At 39.0% G+C, this 14,734-nt stretch overlaps 2 protein-coding genes across 3 annotated transcripts in view; one reads left to right on the top strand and one right to left on the bottom strand.

The window, feature by feature from the left end:
• LRRC17 (leucine rich repeat containing 17) overlaps window positions 1-11,771 on the top strand; it is a 34,373-nt gene extending 22,602 nt beyond the window's left edge. For both annotated transcript variants that reach the window (XM_057304359.1, XM_057304360.1), the window contains 2 exons: window positions 6,484-6,639; window positions 11,032-11,771. In XM_057304359.1, the coding sequence (XP_057160342.1) occupies window positions 6,484-6,639; window positions 11,032-11,429 (554 nt within the window). In that variant the 3' untranslated portion in view covers window positions 11,430-11,771. The remainder of the gene's footprint in view (window positions 1-6,483; window positions 6,640-11,031) is intronic.
• Window positions 1-14,734, bottom strand: part of FBXL13 (F-box and leucine rich repeat protein 13) — a 209,662-nt gene that overhangs the window by 103,616 nt on the left and 91,312 nt on the right. The window lies entirely within an intron of this gene.

Below are 14,734 nucleotides of genomic sequence, written 5' to 3'. Positions count from 1 at the left end.
AAAATGCTAACCTTGGTCTGCCTGATCCTGCCGTCTTCCTTAATCTGATTGTGTTCAAACAAAAACCTGCTTCAACAATGGAAGCATCAAAGAATTCCAGAAAAGTCAGTATACACTGTTTCTTGGCAGCCAGATTGCGTGGAATTTCCCTGACGTTGTTACAGTGAGTACTTAGTGTTCCGTGCTGAAGAGCGTGTGTTACTAGGAGTGTCTTTGTGATGCTTAGATTAAAAACTAAATCATATATTTAAAAAACTGATACAAAGCTCTAATCCTAGACTTGCGTTAGAAAAATTACTTGATACAGCCGAGACTCTCCCCTCAAGCTAAAGTTAGTTTGCACTTGCTACAACAGGTGATAAAGAGAAAATATGTGTAGTTAGGTTCATTGATTATCTGACAAAAATGCCATCAACACAAAATTGAAGACTTCTAGAGCTAGATTACACTGTAATTTAAGAAGAGATAACGTGGAGGCACCTGGGTGGCTCAGTTGATTAGGCATTGATTCTCCATCTCAGAGTTGTGAGTTTACGCCCCATGTTAGGCTCCACCCTGGGTGTGGAGCCTACTTTAAAAAAAAAAAATAACACGAAGGGAAATAGCTTCCATTTTTACTGCTTTCCTGCTCTTGGGCCATTTCCCTCCACAATGAGCCCATGTCTGCTTTTGTCTTGTTTTCCATGATATTTTTGTCTCGTTTTCTTTTGGCAAACGTCAACTTATTAAAAGATACATTTTTAAATTTTTTTTTCTTTCCTCAACTTACTGTTGTCTAAACATAACCTTCTAGAAATGCCCCATAAATTTGGGGTGCAGATAATGCGCCTTGTTTTAAAATACACATATTATTTACTGGAAACAATGTAAAGTTTCATGGCATACACACTTTATATATGTAATAATACTGTCTCATCCATGAAAGGACAACTCAAGTTTCTCCAAACGTTAACGACTACATGAATCAGAGCATAGACTTTTAGATTACAAAATGAAGGGTAGTTTTGTCTTTTAATATCAATACAAATTGCTGTCCCTATGGTTGATATAAATCTATTGATTCAGTTGATTGTGTATTTTTCATCGTGGTGTATTGTTGATTCCCCTAAGTTTAAAGGCAATAGTGTTGTCTCTTAAACCTCCTGTACTCCCAGGTACTGCCTGGCACAGGGCCATGTCTTTAGACTGATGGTAATAACTGAGCTGCTTTCTTTGCTCTTGCAAAAGCAATAATTTAAGCAACCTTTAAAAATAAAAATACATAGAATTAAAAATCATGGCTAGAATTCAAATATGACAATCTGAATTAAATCTACTGTCATTTTCCTTATTCCATTCTATAAATAGATAACAAATGTCAAATATGAAGAATCCCTGCCAAAGTGTAGTAAGATTTTTGCTTATGTTCCACATGTTAGATACTATGTAGACTCTAAAGAAGCCTAAAACATACTATCAAGAGTAGAACTAGCAGTGGTATTAATTAGTGGTATTAATTAGCTGTCAACTAAATGCTCCGTGTGCCTAAGACATGGGAGTTTACATGCATTATGTAATTTACTCCTCGTAACCTTCAAAGAGCACTATTATTACCCTGATGAAGGAGGAAACTGAAGTGTACAGAAGCTAAGTTGCCCCTCTGAAGTCACGCAGGCAGTCCCCAAGCCATTGACCTCCATGCAACGTCATCCTTCAAGATCTTAGGTACATCTACTAGCCAAGAAAAATGTAGAAAAGCTTTCTGGCTGCTTTCTCCCAGTACCGACTCTCCCCTTAGGCTTTGTACAATATACCATGTACAAGAAGACACACAGGGAACCCAAATACCGATTCCCCTAACTCAGGAGTTGTGCCTTTCCCCGCTGACAGATGATGAGTCAGATGGTGTGCGTAGGGTACCCAATATGTGCCAGTTTGACCCCACAGACCACGAAGATCAGTCATTTTGCCTTAAACATTGGACAGCAAGAAAAAGAAATAATAGCTTTATTCACTGGGGGACAGGCACTTGGCCAATAAAGCTTAGTCTTTCAAAGGGAATAAATGTGAGATTAGTTGAAAGGCGTGTTTGTGCCATACTGAGGTAAATGGATTTGCCAAAAATACATGAAAGAGTTGAAAACTGCCTTTTGGCTTCACATTTACCAGAATAATTTACAATTTTTAAGGATTCATTTTACTTCTAAGATTAGGCGGGGGAGAACTATGCAGGTAAATTGCTCTCAGCTGTCTCTGAAGTTAATTTCACTGCTAGTTTGAACAATGATTAGTAAGTTTTTATTTGCAAAATCAGGGTCATTTATGGCTCTTTGCCTACGGCTACTGAGCCTTCAGAGTAGTTCTGACATTGCTGACAACTAAGATAGCCCACTAAATGGGAAATTACATGAAGAATATTTTCCAGTTTACTCCTCAAACTCAGCAGGTTTTGGTTGGGGAGGGTAAGGTTTGTCAAGTGTGATAATAGAGTAAATGAAGTATTTTTTGAGTGTTCACCAGGAATTTTAAGTAGCAGCAAATAACTACATGGTGCCTGGTCTAGAATTGAGGACATTGACCAAATTTGACTTGTGGCCTGGGGAAATTTGTATTTATATAACCTTTATCAAAGACACACACACTTAGCATCAGTATTTACAATTCTCATTCAGGTTTAAGATAAAAGAACTAGGGGTGCCTGGGTGGCACAGCGGTTAAGCGTCTGCCTTCGGCTCAGGGTGTGATCCCAGCGTTATGGGATCGAGCCCCACATCAGGCTCCTCCGCTATGAGCCTGCTTCTTCCTCTCCCACTCACCCTGCTTGTGTTCCCTCTCTCGCTGTCTCTCTCTCTGTCAAATAAATAAAATCTTGGAAAAAAAAAAAAAAGATAAAAGAACTAAAGAACTGCTTTTACTCATCAGTATAACAAATAAGATTTTTCCATGTTTTTCCAAGCCATACCAGTAAAGGTTTTGGGTTGCATTTCCTGGTTATACTTGTGGATCCTATTTTTACCCTATTTTTACTGCTGACAATGCCAAAGTTGGTTCTGCAATTCATAGTCCCTTTCCAGAATCCACAGGCCTGTCCCACTGCTTAAGATGGGTTTCAGGGAGTTCTCATAAACATTTTTTTTTTACCCATTAATTTGCGGTTTACCCACTGCAGCTTGTCCTACAGTGGTTGCTTGGGAGGTCTCTGTCATCCACCCCATGTCCAACCCAGCAGATGTGGGTTCAGCAAGCAAGTCCTGATAAACAGCCTGCTTTCCAGAACCTAGGAGATACTGCCTGTGGTGGCAAGGAAGACCTCTAGTCCTTAATGGCTTTATTGGACCTTAATGAGGACTTGAGCTTTTATTCATAGTGACATGGGAACAACTGGAAGATTCTACCATCTGGAGGATTGGAAGCCATCTGGGAAAATGACATGATCTGTGTTTTGACTATATTACATGGGCTTAGGACACTTTGGGGATAATCCAGACAAGAGCTGATGGTGGCTTAGGTCAATGTGGTAGCAGTGGAAGAACTAAGAAGAGGTGAGATCCTGAATATTTTGAAATATAACTCTATTCTGCTTCTGAAAGCTTTCTAAAAAGATGCCATCAACATTTTCAATAATTATCCCAAGCATTTAATGTCAAAATTATTTCTTTGATCTGTCCTCAGTTGTCTCCATGGTTTTAATTATTGCTGGGTTCTCCATCTCCTTGTTTACATGTAGGACCCAAGAGAGAATATAGCTCTCCAGTAAGGGTCTTGATGATCATAAAGGGAGGATTACCTCACTGTTACAACATTATAATAAGTTCAAGTCTTAAAATCTTTCACCTTTCAATATATTGGCAGACAAAATTCTAGGTCAAACAGAACAATGCCTTACCCAAAGGACAAAAATAAGATCACTCCCTATTTTAAAAGCATTTTTATTGCAGGAGTCTTTAGTATTCTTAAATCATTAAACTCAACATTTAATTAGCTTTTATTATTTACAATGTATTATCTGTTGCTGACTATGATAAACTACCCCAAAACTTAGTGGCTTGAAACAACACACATTTATTATCTCACAGTTTCTGTGGGTCAGGAAACCAGACATGGCTTAGCTGGGTCCTCTGCCTCCAGATCTTTCACAAGGCTGCAATCAGTGTATTGACCAGGACTCATACCTGTGGTCTTATCTGAAAGCTCAACTGGGAAAGACTCCTTTTCCAAGCTCATATGGCCATTGGCAGAATTCAGTTCCTCAAGCGTTGCTGGACTGAGGGTCTGAGTTCCTTGCTGGCTGTTTGCCAGAGGCCACCCTTAATTTCTGGCCATATAGGCCTCTCCAGCATGACAGCTTACTTTGTCAAAGTCAGCAGAAGAAAGTCTGCTGGTAAAATGAAAGTCACAATTTCTTGTAACCTAATCGTAAAAGTGACATCCCATCACATTTGCTGCATTCTATTATTGGAAGCAAGTCACAAGGTTCAGGCCATATTCAAGGGGATGGATTGACACAAGGGCGTATGTCAGTAGAGGAGAACATTGAATGCCATTTTAGAAGCTGTCTGCCACATACCATTGCTTATTTAGGATATATTAGGGATTGTTGTAAGCCTCCACCATGAAGCTTCTATGGTGGGGAGGGCACAAAAATGAAAGCAATCAGTAAAATGTATACTATGTCTGATGGTGATGACTTACCATTGAGGAAAAGCAGGTAAAGGTAGTATTAATGTTAATGCCCGATTGAAAACTGGAGATGTCATTTTAAATATAGAACTAGGAAGGTCCAGTGGCCGCCCCCAATATATTGACGCCACCTCAGTTATTCCCCCACTCCAAATCTACCCTTTGCCAGTCTTGAGAATTCTAGGACAGATGGAACAGCATAAATAAGGCAGAAAGTTACCAGGAACAGACAGCAGAGCATAGTGGATAGAAGTATATATTCTGAAGCTAGCGCATGTGTTTAAATCCTAAGACTATGACTATGGGAAAATTGTGCCTCAGTTTCCTTGTCTGTAAAATGAGAATAATAATAGTACTTAGCCCATAGTGTTCTTATCACTTAATACTTGTTAGAACACCCAGAACAGCATGCACATAGATACCAAGATACTGAGATCCCATTCTCTTCAAGAAGAGAAAGCAAATTTAGCAATAATGAGGGTACTGAAGAAGGAACTACCAATACCATTCCATTTAGGACCATGGATTCTGAATATTAAAAGAGGGAAAAAATAAGCCCAAGTCTTTATGAAAGTAAATATATTGTGGGATAAGGAGTCCTAAATACCAGAGGTTTGTTTTTTTTTCTTTCTTTCTTTCTTTTTTTTTTCTATTTTGAAAAAATTATCAGCAATTCAATTAGTCTGTACCAAAAATGGCCTTGTGGATTAATGGATACCACCTATAATAAGCTTATTTTACTGTACCCAGTTCAACAAATTTTATTCAGAAAGTCTTTGGGCCAGGTCTCTCTCAGGTGTCAGTTAATCTGGACATTTTATTGCTGCTAGTTTTCTTTTGTGGAAACAGGTATGTGTTTCTTCAAAGTTTCCACTTGCCCTACTTAAAATTAAATAAAACCTTAGAATATTTTGCTGAGGATTAAGAGAAAGGACAAATATTACAATAAAATATAAAATAAACACTATATGTTTTTTAAAAGCTTGATTTAAAGAGAAACAAATAGTAAAGACAAATTAGGTGAGCCCTGAATTCCTATTCACCTGTGAAAAATAACCTGGACGCCTCCTCCAGAGGCTTTTTCTACAGTAGTAGTAACAATAATACTGTTGTTGTTCCCGAGGAATCCGGGTGTCTAGGAGTGGTGGAGTATAAACTGAATCAAGGATTCAGGGAATATGTGGTGATGAGGAAGCAGAGGCAACAAGTCAAGACTACACTTTCTCAAATTTTAGCATCCAAGGAAAGGAGCAATAAGAGAGCAGCTTGAGGGCCATCGAGGTCAAAAACTTCTTGTTCTTTTTTTAGGGTGGAGAGACCTGAGCTTTTTTGTTGGCAGAAGGAATCGAAGGAGAGGGATGAAATGAAAATGCAATAAAGAGGCGATTGTTAATAGTGAAAACTCCTAGAGCCAGAGGGAAGGGATTGGGAGGGGACACACACTGAGTGGTTTGATCGGCTTCATTTCCTTTTAGCTTTTGTTTTTTTCCCTAAAGCTTCCCAGGTGCTTCTAAGGAACAGCCAGGAGTGAGCCCCACTGCCTCACCCGATGCCTGCTGTCCTCTTGATTTCTTGCCACCGCCTCAAGGACGTTTCTCTGATCAGCTCAGCAAGGAGTGATATCCGTTCCTCTGCATGTGGTGCACCTGGTCCACAGGGCTTTGGTGCAGTTAGCACATCCTAAGTCTTGTTCATACCGATAGTCTTTGGCTTTAGATAATTCCATTCTCCTTTAAGAGCCAACTCTTCAACCACAGGTGGTAGAGTGACAGAATATGGGGTGAGGAGAAACCTCAATAACCGGAATGTTATTAATTTTTCCAGAGCTGAAGAAAGTTCCAAACAACATCCCTCCAGATATTGTTAAACTTGACTTGTCATACAATAAAATCAACCAACTTCGACCCAAGGAGTTTGAAGATGTTCATGAGCTAAAAAAATTAAATCTCAGCAGCAATGGCATTGAATTCATAGATCCTGGTAAGTTCCACAGAATAGCCCTTTAAATGGGTGATGGGTATTCTTTGATTCTTTTTTCTTATGACAAGCTTTGTAGTAAATGCAATTTAGTTTTTAAAAAAACCTAAATAATTAAAAGGTTAAATTAAACATGATGCCTAAATTAGAACTTCTTTGGCACTCAGAGAAATATTTACCAAAATGTTCCTTTATGAAGGATGTAATATTATATATTACTAAGCAACAGTTATTCAGTTGGTCCCCATAAAAGTGTTTTTTGTAGAATTGATTTTAAAAATAAGAATATGTGCTCAGTAATATGTTAAACAAACAGTGATTTTTAAAGGGAAATTCAGAGTTGACATTTTCTTTGCTATCCATTAAGTCCCAACTTGTTTAAGGCAAGACTTTAACGACTTATTTAAAGTAAACTTGAGTGGAATGGGGCACCTGGGTGGCTCAGTCAGTTAAGTGTCAGCCTTTGCCTCAGCTCATCCTGGGACCGAGCCCCAGGTCCAGCTCCAAGCTCAGCAGAGAACCTGCTTCTCCCTTTTCCTCTGTCCCTCTCCCCCACAACCACTTGTGCTCTCTCTCTCTCTCTCTCAAATAAACAAATAAAAGCTTTAAAAAAATAAATAAACAAACTTGAGGGGTGCCTGGCTGGCTCAGTCAGTGGAGCATGCAATTCTTGATCTCAGGTCGTGAGTTCGAACCCCACATTGGGTGTAAAGATTACTAAAAAAATAAATAAAACTTCAAAAAAGGTCTGCCTTTGGCTCAGGTCATGCTCCCAGGGTCCTGCGGTGGAGCCCCACATCAGGCTCCCTGCTCAGCAGGAAGTCTGCTTCTCCCTCTACCTCTCCTCCTGCCCCTGCTTGTGTTCTCTCGCTCTTTCTCTCAAATAAATAAATAAAAATTCTTTTAAAAAGAATTTTTAAAACTTTAAAAAAAATTAAAGTAAACTTGAAACAATCTGCTAAGCACCAAGCTCATAAATTAAGATAAAATGTGCTCAAGCCAGAGCCAGATGTATTTTATCTAATCCTGGATCCAGATTCTCTTTTCCAGCCTTCAAATCTCTTCCCATTTGCTACTAATAAGCAAAGCCTCTGGCAAAAACGAACATGGTACGTTATAAAAACACACTGGATCTGGAAAGAACTGAGAATTCCCGCGATCTTAATCAGATTTGTAACATACATAACATACATGCCTTCGTAGTGCTACTTCAGTCTGAAAAATCCTATCTCTAAAAATTATTTTAATACTATTAATATCCAGTGTTCATATCATAATTATTTTCAGTTCAGTTGTTACTTCTGCTTTTTTAACTGGTAATTTAATACCACTAATAGAATAGTAGGATTTTAACGTTGTAGAAAGTGATAATTGAGAATGAATGTCTGGAGCTACAAAGGCATATTTTAGTAACATCTTTTTAAAATATTAAGAAATCGTAATTTAAAATTTTCCCCCAATAACAGCACTAACTGCACTTACACCTTAGCCTGTATAGACGCGTCAACTTGGGGTATCTTTAAATTGTGAGGTCAAAAGCAATTTTCATCTCACAGTGAGTAAGAATACGACAAAGACATCCTTCTCCCAGTTGAAGCGATCATCATGTTAGTGTGGAGGTCAGTCACTGGGAGCCAGTCTCCCCAAAGCTAGGCCACAGGGGGAGAATCTGGAGGTGGAGACCCTCCTCTCGTGCTGCATGAGAACCACAGAGCTGCAAGACGAGCGTGCCTTGTCCCGGGCCCTGGGCTTACACCCGTCAAAAGTATCCATGCAATTGAGCTTTAGAGTTACCTCTAAAAGAGATGGAAATGTTTGTTATTCTATGACCTAAGTTAAATTTATTAAAGTAGTGAGTAATGGTACAACAATATCTTCATTATAATGGAACCAGAATCTGCAAAGAAAACTAGAGAAAAATGAGAAAATAATGCAAAGATAGATAACAGCGCAAAATGGGTTTATTTCTAGTGATACTTTTCCCTCGACGGCTATGAAATTCCCGCAATTCAAGGATTCCTGTACCATCCTTGAGATCTCCTGAAGGCCTCTCAAACTTGTTTACCCGGTGTGTTTTCCTTGAAGACACACGAGCTGAACTCTTGTTACCACCAGTAGTATTCTTTTTTCTCCTTTGCTCAATTCAGTCAGAAAGTATTTCCTACATTAACAAATACATGTTGAGCACCTACCAGATGTCAACCACTTTCCTGGAGCAAGAAGTATCTCAGCTCTTCAGTAAGTCAAAGTGACCTAAAGAGGTTTGAAAATAAAAGACCTTCTGGGCACCTGGCTGGCACAGCAGTGGAGTGTGCGACTCAATGTCAGTGTTGTTGAGTTCAAGCCCCATGTTGGGCAGGGAGCCTACTTAATTTAAAAAAATAATATTAAGATTAAAGACCTTCTGTATTTCAGGACCAATGAGATGAAACAGTGCCAAAGACTTAGGTAACTGCTTAATGCTGGTAGGTTCACAAATGCAATGAAGTCTCCTGGTTTTGATAGGCGTGAAGTAACAGTCTCATAAAATGCCCAACTTTATTGCACAAGAGAGAAAGAAGACACCCTATTAGGGGTTTCAGCTCCTTTAAGAAACAAATGAAATCCACCTTTCCCATGTGCTTGAATACATAGGGTTTAAGTAAAAACTATATTGCTTGCAAAATAAAATCTGGGGATGTTTTCACATGCTTTGAGTCTGAGGGACTGATTTGTTTTGAGGAAAGTAAATCGTGAGATCACTGGTTCACAGAATGTTAGCAAATAGGGGGGGAAATGCCGTGTCTTCAAAACTGTCATTACACGGGCTGACCTTTTGCTTCTCCCCCGCCGCCTGCCCGATCCCAACTCTCCCATCCAGGCCTTTGCTTTTGCACCAAAATAGAAAGAATTCTTTTTAGGGGAAATTATGAGTTTTGTCTGAAAACAAATGATATGAAAATGGTTCATGGTATTGGTATTAGAGCACATTTTCCAAATTCAAAATAAGGACATTGTTATATGCCCTGAGTATTTTAAAACAGTGATGAGAATATGTTTGAAATAGAAACAAAATATTTGAAATCAAGGTTGACCAATAAGTTCCAGGGTTAGTCCACATCAACTGAAATAGGGACAATCTAGGTTTAGATTTCTTTTTTACTCCTGGAGGGGGGAAAAAAGGTTTTTGTTGTCTTATTTTTGTGTTATATGTTTGATATTTGCTAATTACCCACCCTCCAGCAGAATTAAATGCATATGGATTCAAAGCTGACAGCTACCACAGCTTGCCAAAACACAACCAGATGTTTTCAAAATGTTGATAAAAATTGTTTCATTTTGGACTCTACAGGAATATAACTCCCCCCCTCAGAGAAAGGGCTGTTTTTGCAGCATTTTGAGTTTGCTGATATCCCAGGAACTGTCAAATCATCACCATCCACATTTTTTCATTGTTTATACACTTATGTCTTACATTTGAAATATTTTCCTAATTCATGCCTTTTTTGTGGCATCTTTGCAGTGAGTATTAAAAAAATGCACTTGAGCCCAAAATACATTTTTTAGAAAGCTAACATAAAACTGATTTTTTAAATGAAATATTGTATTCTATCCAATTAAATCCAGGGAAAAGCTTTGTGTGAGTAAAAACATACTTCAGAATCTTGCATTTAGACACGTACACTGTTAGGAAAATATAATTAAAACCAAAGTTTCCCAACACAGAAATTCTCTCCACAAAGGTAGTAGAGAAAGAAAAAAAAAAACTTTTATTATTGAATAAGCGTTAAACCCAAATGTGACGCACATCACAGGTAATCTTCTGAGAGATCACAAAGACAGCAGTCTTACTCTTTTACACAGCCAGGCGGACACCCCAATACGCGTATGTTTTCAGGGTAATTAACTAGTCCTTAAGTGAAGGGACCTGACAGCATTATTTGTCATCCATGATGCATCCTAACTTCATCTGGTAATTGAGGTGACCAATTGGCTTCATCGAGAGAAAAACTCCATCTTTATATGAGGAGGTAGTTTCCAACTAGGAGCAAGGCCCTTCGGGTCCCACAGAAACTGGAAGATAGGCTGCTATGTCCCTTGATGTTTACATTTCGAAGAGATGCCTCTCGAGTCTTCGAGTCTTTGGGAAAGGCATTCCTGGCTCATAAGGTTAACAGAGCCCTAGTTAATCTGGTAAAGGATATGAATACATTTCAAAGGGAGTATAAAGTACTTAAAATTATAGGTTTTCTCAAGTAAACGCTCTGAGAAAAAGGAGAGGAGGGCAATCGTTTCCTTTACTTTTCAACCAGGAGAATCAGGTCTCTTATTTTTTTCTGTTTGTCCTGATAATACGCCCTACAGTTGGATGTGACCCAGCTATTCATTGCGTTAATAAATATTTTCTGTTTCTAGCCGCTTTTTTAGGACTCACACATTTAGAAGAGTTAGATTTATCAAACAACAGTCTACAAAACTTTGACTATGGAGTATTGGAAGACTTGTATTTTTTGAAACTCTTGTGGCTCAGAGATAACCCTTGGCGATGTGACTACAATATACACTACCTCTACTACTGGTTAAAGCATCACTACAACGTCCACTACACCGGCCTGGAGTGCAAAATGCCTGAAGAGTACAAAGGGTGGTTTGTGGGGAAATATATTCGCACTTACTTTGAAGAATGCCCCAAAGACAAATTACCGGCATACCCTGAAACATTTGACCAGGATACGGAAGATGACGAACGGGAAAGAATACATAGGGATCACACAGCAAAGAAGCAAAGTGTAAGAATCACTATAGTGGGATAACTTAGAAATTGCTCTGGTTGCCACAAGTTTTGTATTTGCTCTACCGGTGCCAGAAAACCACGTGTTTACATTGGGATTAACTGTGTTGCCTATTGATGCAGGGTTATCCAGCTAAGGGAAGCTTCCCTTAATTAGTAGTACTATTATTGTGGGAATTCTAGCACTCGACGGAATACTTTCATCCTGCTTGCCTTCCTATTTGCAGACCAGCCTTTGGTGATGATTCCGCACTGGTAAACTGCAGGAGTTGGGTCCTAATGATGGCATTGGAATTTCATAATGTCCTGTATAAATGTTTTTACTGCTTTTTGAAAATAAAAAAAAAAAAACTTGGTTCATTTTTATATGCCTTGTGATAGCTGCTCATGCATACCTACAGATAGAAATTAAAATACATGAATGCTTAATAAATATAAAATATCATGCTCTCCCCCCCGCCCCCTCCCACTTTCTTTTTTCAGTAAGTCAGCTTATGCATAGAATAAAATTCCATTTCAGATTCCCGTGCATTCCAAAATGAGGTCCTAGTAAACCCAAATTCTCAAGTACTCTTCACTGATTCTTGCAAATAATCGTCAAGCTAGACCTAAAGGAGAATTGTCACAAGCAAATAAGAGAATCTGGGAATTGTCTTGGAGACTGGTCAGAAGATGGGACTCTGAAGAAGTTGTAGATGGTGTGAAACACTATGAAACATGAGCAATGAAGAGATATAAACACTAGAGAATGTGGAAATAGCACTGATCTTTTAAACAGAGTTCAGACTAGAAAGCCACCTGCGAGGGGGAAGGGCCTGCGTAAGGCAAAGGATGAAATCAGAATTCAAGGTCAGGCCTGGGCATGAGGCAGAAGCAAACAGGAGACAGTGACCTCAAAAGCAACCGAGTAAAGAGCTGGTGTCCAAGAGAAGCCCCATGGCTTGGGTTTGCCGGTTAAAATGAGCTCAGCCAGGGAAACGGATTAGCAGAAAAAGAGGAAATACCTGGAGACTAACCCCATCAGCTAGTGTTTTGATAGACAGCTGTACTATTAGAAAAATTTTTTTAAAAAGAAAGAAATATATACATATCCTTAAAAATGCCACCTTTTCCTTTATACAGAAATTTCCCTTTCACACTGAGTTGAATACATTTTCATTTCTTAAGGTATTCCCACAAAGTTTAGCAACTGGTCTTACTTGACATTTGCACAAAGCATAAAAGATGGTATACGACAGATAGCACTGAGCATTTCTTAAGCACCAACTAGATGTTAGACACTGTGATAAAAGCTTTTCATATTCTAATTCTCACAAGATCCCTCTGAGGTAGGTAATATTATCTGCCTTTTCTAGATGAGGAATCCAAGGCTTAGAGTTTAGATGACTTGGACAAGGTCACAGAGCTGGCAGGTGGCCGAGCCAGCATTCGGGTCCATCTAAGCCCTTTCTACTGTGCAGGGCTGCAGAGCCACGGCTGCCTCACATGAGAACTTGCAGAATCAGAGCCCAAGAGAGAAATAGGTCCCAGGAAGGTTAAGCCTTTCTCTCCAGAAACACCCATGAGGGCAGTTGGCAGCAGAGAGTCTTTGGTCCAAGTCATTTGAATCTGTATTAATATGTACAGGAAACCAAGAGAATGAGAGCTGGAAGAATTGCTGCAGCTGATGGTTCCAGAAATGACTCTGGATTGTGAGGCTGTAACCCCTCTGCCCATTTTTCCAGTGGTTTGGATAAGGGGTAGAGACTGACACATACTCGGTCTCAGTGCAAATCCGCACCTTATTCACTGGGAGGTGTTAAAGGCAGCTGTTAAATCTGTTACTAGAGTGTTAATGTTCATGAACACTCAGTAGAATACTAAGGACACGAGACCTATTTCAGGTCTGATGGTGGAGAAAGCCTGGGTGGGAGACTGAGGCACACAGTGGGGACACAAGGGTTCTAGAAAGAAAGGAGATTAAATCTGATTCAGAGAAAGGGCTCAAGTTACTCTCTGGTTCCATTTTTGGTTTTTGGAGGCTGGTTGGAGATTTTATTGGTTGATTTTTATATTCAGTGTCATCTTCCAGATCTATTTGGAAATAAAGCTCTGAAACACATTGAAATGGAAATTGATCTATACCATGCAAAAGTAAGTTAGAGTTGCCAATATCTCCCAGGACCAAAGCTTAGGATTTGCCCCTCACCTGTATCAGAGTTTATACTTTTCAGGGAAACAGAGTTGATCAATGATGGAATGAACAATTAGGTACATCCTCTTCTGCCGATTTCTTCAGTTGAATAACTTGCCTTTGAACCTTCCTTCTGTCCGATAGATGATGAAGGTCAGGAGATTTAAAAAATAAGTATATTTTGTGGCAGTCAAAAATATGATAATCCTGAGATCACATGTTTGAACATACATGTTTAAAGCAACTTGAGTATTTATTCAAATACTCAAGTAATATTTGGATAAATACTCAAGTTCTGTTTTGTTTTGTTTGTTTGAACTTTCCTACTAGTCCTCAAATTCCCTAATATTTCTGAAGTAAGTAAGATCACTGCAAGCTGAGGTCTCTTGAGTCCTAAGTCTGAGTCATCTCTGACCTAATGCCTGGTTATTTGGGAAAGATATTTAACATTAGGCAGTGCAGATTTTTCACTTACTAACCATTCATCCTCTGGAGCTTACACCCAAGATCAATTAACGTCTGTTTCTGAGGAATCTGTTTCTCCTGCTCGGGCAAATAGAAGCAAATCTACTTGCCTAAATTTGATGAGACATCGAAGCTTCTTTCTTCAGGGGGTGGGGGGTGTTGGTGAGTGGAGGGGAAGATGTAATCTATGGCTAACAAATTAGTATTGACGCTTGAGTGAATGAGAACAACATAATTGGGGCAGGGAGACTGGCAGATTACTTCATAATTCAAAAAAAATTCAATATTATCTCTTATAAATTCTAGAAACATAAACATACAACTACAGGGGTATTCACAAGTCAAAGCTGCTTCTGAACTGCTCTCATCTTGCCAGTCACTGAGTGAGTAGAGAAAAATTGCAGTGAAGTGGAGTTTCTCATCCCCAACATATCTGCTTTTCTAAAGCACAGCAACACAACTGAACCTACAAATCACTTGTGTGCCCTTGCCAAATGTTTGCTGAAGTGTTTTAGCATATACTCTGCACGTTTAATTGTCACAACATTATAGCAAGCATTTCTCCCCTGCCCTCATCTCATCTGCCTTTAAACATTTTAAGGTAACAGTGTAATGTCAATTTTATTCTAAAGTTTTTGCAGACAACGATTTTGTACAATTCTTGTGGTCATTCAGTCAGACAGCTCAAA

Source organism: Ursus arctos, unplaced genomic scaffold (genome assembly GCF_023065955.2).
Source record: "Ursus arctos isolate Adak ecotype North America unplaced genomic scaffold, UrsArc2.0 scaffold_3, whole genome shotgun sequence".
Lineage (NCBI taxonomy): Eukaryota > Metazoa > Chordata > Mammalia > Carnivora > Ursidae > Ursus > Ursus arctos.
This window is presented reverse-complemented; position numbering and strand designations above follow the sequence as displayed.